Below are 7,676 nucleotides of genomic sequence, written 5' to 3' on the forward strand. Positions count from 1 at the left end.
CCCCCTACCAGCCCCCACCCCAAAAAAAATTAAGTTTGTTTTTAAAAAATATTTTCAATTTCAAGAATTATTTTCTACTCTAGTAAAAATAAAAGAAATTTTTCAAAAACATTTTTCATTCATAAATCAAACACAAAAAATCTTTTCCGAAAAATATTTTCTACTCACCAACCAAACATGAGAAAATAAGTCAAAAATCAACTTGTTTTCCAAGAAAACATTTTCCATGGAAAACATTTTCCTTCATACCAAACACACCCTTAATGTAGAAAATCACAGGCCTTTATTCAGCACTTCAACGCGCAAGCAAATCAAAATAAAATCAACATTCACAAGAATAAGACTTGGAGTAATCGTTTGGATGCCGACATTATAAACAAGAAGCAGAACCTAGGATGAACATATATCCAACAGTGTTAATAACAGGTTCCATCTCAGGGGGGTTTATGTGATCAAATAAGATCAGGTAGACATGACTTACTGCTGGTTACAAGCCTACAACTTTAATGACTTAGGTGTGCTGGAGATCATAATGAGGGTCACTAAAACCACCCTAACCTTCAAATATTATCCTAAAACTCAATGCAACCAAAGCACCAACAAAAAAGAACTGTTTTTGCCAATAAAACCAGTAGTTTAGTAATTCCATTTTAACTTGTCCAAGAAAAATGGTTTCCTCCTGTTTGGTTTGGGCAGTTGATTTTTCCATCGTCTAATGTTGTATAATCAGGATCCATGGTTGGCACAATTTAAAGAAATTAAATGTTAAACGAAGCCATATGCAACTTCATATCAATTTCAGAAATGTCAATTATCTATTTCACATAATCAAGACCAATCTCATAGTCTAGAATTATTCGTTTCTGTCCCTTATCTTTAGATTTCTATCAGTACTTGTTGTTTCACCTCGATATCTGATTATCTTGTTGTTGTGTCTGTTTGCTGCTATTGCCTCTTGTTACTCTTTGCTGATATTGCCTCTTTTTCACTGTTTGTTTAGCAGAGGGTCTTTCGGAAATAGTTTCTCTACCTTCTCAAAGCAAAGGTAGGGGTAAGGTCTGTGTAGACACTACCCTCCCCAGATCCCACTGGTAAGATTACACTGGGTTTGTAGTTGTTGTATGAATCAAGACCAATTTTTTATCTGAGATCTCTCCAAGCATTTTGGAGATAAACACCAATTAGAGGTCTGAGACGACCCAGCAGAAAGCACTTGATCATATCATGATCTGATTTGTAAGCCTACTTGGGTCTTGAGTATTTACTTGTAATAATGGAATTCTTTGTTTTGTAATGGATAGTTGCAACTTTTAGCATGGACAGAAGATCAGAAAGGATAAATAAACAAAATTTGACAGGTACAAAGAGCAGAGAGATAAAAGATTCCTTACAAGTTACATTATTAAGAATCTAACATAACTATGGAATATCCCAAGTCCTGCTATTAACGTCCTCTTTTATATACCTTTTTTAATCCAATTCCAATGTCTATTTCCTCTAATATATACGACATTACGGAAGGTTCACCAAAAGACTCAAAACCGTGGAATAACTGTAGGTGACATGTGTCAAACTAAAGCAACATTCGATAAACTGGAATCCGGACAGTCAATGTGTCAAGGTTAGGTTATGGATATCAAGCTGATATGTCAGGCAACACAGTAGTTATAGTGAGACCAAATACAACTAGGTACACTGGTTGCATGTCAACAAAGGAAGAATAGTAATCCCACCGTTAATCAGAAATCTGAAAGGAAAGGGAGGAACAGGTTGGAATTGAGGAGATTGACATTCTCAGTGAATTATGAAGTAAAAGGGGTAGTTGTCAAGTAACTTGAAACTGCTGGAGTTCCAGGCACCTTACTGAAAAAGAAAGTGATGGTTGCGATTCTAGGTTTGGTATATAACAGAGAAGAGGTTGGGCTTGTTTAAAGGAGGGTGGGAACTACAACAGGTTAACAGCATATCTATGATGATAGAGGCAACAAAAACGAGTGAAAACAGGAATCCATGGATACTCGGTATTCATTTGCCAGTTAGGATGCTGAGGCAAATGAGTATGCTTTTGGTTAGAGATTTTGCCCTTGATAGCAATTGAAACAATGCTGATGATCTGGACAATCACACTATCAACAATCTGGAGTTTCAAGACAGTGACCTTGTGTGTTGCTATCTGGCAAACAATGGATTACACTACATTGTAGATGACCTGATATTTTACTTCAGTATATAGATACATCTTAGTGGTCTGATGTAGCTTCCTTTTGTATATGACCACTAAATTGGTTTATCCGTAGAAAAACAAATTTTCAACTCATCCAAGAAAAAAAGAAAGAAAGAAAGAATTGACATGTATCAGCACCCCAGAAGAGTGGGTTCAATGACACATTAATAAGGGTTCCTGAAAGCAATCTAAGAGATATTACACCAGGAAGATGCTTTTTTACCTTGTCAATGTCAACTTTATATGTTGTCACATGAGGATATTTCTCACTTAATTGGCCAATCACAGGAGATAACAACCTACCTGAAAAAAGAATGGAGCCAAGAAGTAAATATTAATAGCACTAAGGGGATGCTTTTCTAGTCAAGTTATTTAGTTATATTATCAATTAAACAAAGCTAATAGAAAAGTAGAGTATTGTTTTTTTCAGTTTTCATTGCTGCTTTGACATGAAGTACAATGAGCAATCTTCAAGGAAATGTAAATGAAGCGATAGAAATGTATGCAGATCATTTCCTCTTTGAAATTATGCATCGATTAAAAAAATAAAAAGATGATTCATTTGATAAAAATGATAAACCAACTTACAGGGCCCACACCAGGCAGCAGTGAAGTAGAATATCGCAGGCAAGGATTCATCTGCAGCATATGAACAGATGTTGAGCAAGTATGAGACCCATAATTCATAAAAAAACAAAATTAAACATGTATATTATTGAGCCTAATCACATTATAATACCTTGTACTTTGCGAAGTGAAGTATTGAATTGTTCTTCAGACTCAATTGACACAATATTTGATGGACCTAAAATTAACAAGCTTCAAAATGGTCAACAAGCAGCAAGGGCCTCAGTATTACATAATTTTTCCCCCATATGTAATAGAAGAGAAGATGTGAGAAAAAATCAAACTCCTATTGGAATTCTTTCTTTTGTTCGATTCATTTTTTGGATGGGGGACAGATAAACCACTATCCCTTTACTTTTGTTATTTTGTATGAGGACAAAATCAAAACAACACACATACCATTATCATCCGGTACCAAAAATATCAAGTTCCTGTTGGGCTTAAAATGATACATTAACGGGGATAGAAACTTAGGATCTTCACTAATCAAATTCAAATTCACCTGGTAGATTCTTACATCATCAGTGGGTGGATGATTTGATTTCTTTATATGGTTTTGAGCGATCCTCAATTCCTCATCTCATGAGCTAGCTTTTGTAGTTGAGTAAGGTCCAAGGTTCAATTTTTTCACATGGTACCAAAGCCAAACTTTAGTGAGACCGTTTGCATAATCACTTTCTCTTCATGCCCATCGAGCCATGAACTTCGCTCCAATTCACTCCTTAACTTGTTGAGCCTACTCTTCTCTCAGCTCCAGACCAACTCTTCAGCCTGTTGAACCACATATATCTCCTACATGAAGTCCACTCTTCAATCTTCTCAACAAAAGAAGTACCAGTCCACAAGGAAACCTAAGAACTAGGTTACTGTGTGGGACAGTGTAAAAAATCATCACTTGTCACTCATAGATTGTGTAAGGGTTTCCAGAAGGGGTTCAATTAATCCTGGGATGCTCCACCCGTTGATTTAAAGTTTTAAGTTGGATGCTGAGATTCTTTCGCACCACCAATAGTACATGTGTTACTCTAAGGGTTCGTTTGGTTTGAAGAGCTGGGATTAGTTATCCTACTGTATTTCTTATTGACCATTTGATTGTTGCACTAAAAATAGTATGCATTGCATAATTCCTAGAGGTTGTCTATTTACAAAAATATCCTTCACCTTATTTAGTAGAAAAAGGGTTTGAGGGACCTCATGGGTATTTTTGTTATTTTCATTATTTTATTCCGCGAATAACTAATTCCGGTACTATTGTTCCCCCCTATGGCATGAATAACTTATCCTGGTACTAATTACTGATCTTGATATAACTATCTCAGAATTAGTAACCAAAGAAGGGATAAGGCAATACTAATTTTTTATCCCAAGACTATCTATGCGTGTCCAGCGTACCAAATGACACCATTACATAACTAGTGCTCTTAAAACACAAATTATATTATCACTACACAATACTGAGTGGACAAATGTAGCCACCCTATGAACCCAAACTTCAGGTGATTATAACAGGCTTATCTTTACTCCAAATAAGGCATCATATCTATATTTTCTTAACATAATTGGTCATAATCCCCCTCTGAAAGTATGCTAGGAAACTTTTAAACGAGCCTCGTGTGAGCCATCTAAGCTAAGTACATAGGTTTACTTATAAGTGTTATAACCTTAGACACAACTAGTATTTATTTAAGGTGTGCTTGGTATGAAGGAAAATGTTTTCCATGGAAAAGAACTTCTTGGATAATGTTTTTTGGTAAAACAAATGATTTTCTTACTTGTTTTCTTGTGTTTGGCTCATAAGGAAAAAATATTATCCCAAAACATGTGTACAATCTACACAGAGACTGTGAAAGGTGGGGTTGGAGGTAGGAGTGTGGGGTGAAAGAGATGGGTGCTATGAGGGTGGGGGCGTGGAATGTGTTGAAGGGTGAAAAGGAGACAATTAACATGAAATGACATTTGTGGAACTTGTTTTCCAAATTTCCACTAGGGAAATCATTTTCCTCATTTTTAAGGAACTTGTTTCCTCGGGAAAAATATTTTTAAAAAATTTTGACCAACCAAACATAAGAAATTGGAAAACATTTTTCAAAAACTATTTTCCTCCATACCAAACACTCCCTTAGTTACCCTCCAATATCCCTCAGTTCCTTAACATAAAACACACCCTCTGCAGTATCCTTGTTCTAAAATTTATAAGGTAAGTAAATTTTATTAAGGACATCTTCAACAGTATCCTTAAATGACAAGGGTTATTGCTATGTGAACTTCATCACCTAAAATGACACAACGCTCACGATAATATCAGCAATTCTTCAGCTTTTAGTATTTAAAGGTAATTTTTCAGCCTCCCAACAGTAGGTAATTCAGCAAAACAGTCAGTCACAAATCCCATATATTTGGAGCTGATTTCTCTTTATCCTCTTCCTTTCCTAAATGTGCAGCAGATAGTGAGCAGCTAAACATAATATTTTGACTTTTCAGACATTCAATAATTGAAGACCAAAATTGTTGGACCTATATTTCTACAACTTGTCATTGTCAACTCTGTCCTGTGAAATCGTCAACTTTTCTTTGGGATAACTGAGAAGTCAGTCGTTTACGACTTTGGAACTCAGTGGATGATGAGTTTATCCCTCTACAGTTCTCCACTTAAGCATGATACTTGATTCACAACAAGATTCAAACTCATGAAGTGCATCTACTCCACAATCCACTTGTACTACCATTGTCACCAACCAAAAGTACTGCGGGCTTGGAATCACCAACTTTAAGAATCAGACATAAAACTAACTAGATTTGACATATTTCCATTGATTAACCACCGGACAACCTCGAAAACCACTAGATTTGTCAAAGCTAAATGCAATAGGACTACGTTTCTGATTTAGCCTACAAATATAGAAAAATCTCACCAAATTCACTGCAAACTGCCCAACTGTTTGTTTAATTAGGAGCTAAGACAGAAATCAGCTCGTTTCCTACTTCAACAATAGCCACCCTGGAGTTCTCAGTATTCAAAATTAAAAATACCATTGCACCTTTATATAAAAAAAAATTGCCAAAAAAGCCGATATAGGTAGACAACGGGCTTATTCCCCTACCCTTCTCCATTTAAAACTAAAATTGGTCCAACGGCTAGGATTAAGACTTGTGACATGTGCTTACTACACATCTCGCTCTCCCTGAAGGTTTTACCTTTTTACATTCACAGAAATACAACAATATTCACCGAACTAATTAAAACTGAAAATTTCCCATTTTCACCTAAACCACTCCAGAAAATTCCTGAGGTGGAAGTACATATCATTAAATTCCAACTTTCTCCAACAAATTAGCCACTTAGCAAAATGAAACACATAGAAAGTCACCATTATCATAATGAATCAACCGCTGATTAATGTTCAGAACATGCATGCACCTGCATCTAGTATTTACACCAAATAATATTAATTTATTATGGTTAAGTGATAAATTGAGGTATGAATACATTAGTTTACTATGATTTAGTGAAAACAACATATGTAAAGAAATATGTTATGTATTCATTGGATTGAAGTAAACACCGAGTAATTTTTTTACATAATAAAATACACATTCTGTTCCACTGTGTTTGACACAATCAATCAGCATGTGTTTTATATCCTGATACTATGATTGACTTTCATGGTGTTTTATAATTCACTGTAAAATTCTCCTTTTTGATGTATTTAATCCAGCATTCTCTTAAAGGTGGCTTTTTATTTACATCAATAAATTATCTTATTACTTATCAAGCAAATATATAGAGTCTTGAAAACCTTTTCTTTGTTCTTAATCATTTTCACGAAGTCTATTATGCTTGAGAGTTGAGACTACTCTAATATTTGAAAAAAACAGGCCGTTATTTCTTTGCTTACAATTTTCTTAAATATGTACTAATTAGTATTATTTCATTTTCAAAGTACTCCTACAAGTTGTTGCGTCACACGGATTTGAGCTGTGGAACATTATCTTGTAGAAATGCAGGTAAATTAGACCCCCTTATAGCGGAGGCTTAGTGCATAGAACTGCAAATTAATAAAATGGGGATGGGGTAGGGACAGGGAACGGAAATGAAGTATCTAACTGACAAACCTGATGAAGATGGACTGGAGAAGTTTCGATATTGATTGAGAACGTGAAGAGACTGGAAATCAGACAGGAGGTTTGCGGCAATTGGGAATCCATAAAGTAGATTAGGTTTCTCCATGAAAGTTACAGTGGAGTAAGAGACTGTAGCTGCTGATGACACCATTAATGTTTGACCTAATTCAGAAGAACGCCGTGATGATGTGAATGGCTGTCTGCCACCGATCAACCGCCGGAGAATCCCTCTCATCTTTGCTCTCTTCCACGGATTCTGGTGGTGCTCGTTGAAATTTTGACGGGGTTTCTGGGTTTTGAGGATGAGTTTGGAAGAAGTAACAAGATGAGGATGTGAAATGGTGAGAAATAGAAATATATGGGGTAAATTGTAAAAATGGTTTTGTTATAGTGGCGGCTTCGGAGTATATGGGCTTATTTGTCAACAGCCCAACGTTTATTTTATTGGGCTTCCAACAAATATTAGTGCTGATCCACTGGCCTAAACCCATTCTGGCCCAATAAACAAGTTTTCTAATGGCAAGTCAGGGTATTCATAGATCGAGTTACTTCAAAATTTTCAATAATCAAATCAAATCAATTCTATTGATACAAATTTTATTTTTTAAAAAATCAATAAAAAATGAAACTTTCATTCTCAAATTTTATATTTTCTAGGGTGGTGGTTGCGCGATAAAATCTTCATAGTATAAAAATATAGAAC

At 35.4% G+C, this 7,676-nt stretch overlaps 1 protein-coding gene across 1 annotated transcript in view; it reads right to left on the reverse strand.

Annotated features, from left to right (window-relative positions):
* LOC125848865 (thioredoxin O2, mitochondrial-like) overlaps positions 1 to 7,270 on the reverse strand; it is a 10,778-nt gene extending 3,508 nt beyond the window's left edge. Inside the window, exons 1-4 of the mRNA XM_049528809.1 lie at positions 6,965 to 7,270; positions 2,964 to 3,029; positions 2,813 to 2,863; positions 2,448 to 2,527 (exon numbers count right to left, since the gene is read on the reverse strand). Of these exons, the coding sequence (XP_049384766.1) occupies positions 2,448 to 2,527; positions 2,813 to 2,863; positions 2,964 to 3,029; positions 6,965 to 7,208 (441 nt within the window). The 5' untranslated portion in view covers positions 7,209 to 7,270. The remainder of the gene's footprint in view (positions 1 to 2,447; positions 2,528 to 2,812; positions 2,864 to 2,963; positions 3,030 to 6,964) is intronic.
* Between the last annotated feature and the right edge of the window lie 406 nt (positions 7,271 to 7,676).

Source organism: Solanum stenotomum, chromosome 12, assembly GCF_019186545.1.
Source record: "Solanum stenotomum isolate F172 chromosome 12, ASM1918654v1, whole genome shotgun sequence".
NCBI classification, from domain to species: Eukaryota; Viridiplantae; Streptophyta; class Magnoliopsida; order Solanales; family Solanaceae; genus Solanum; species Solanum stenotomum.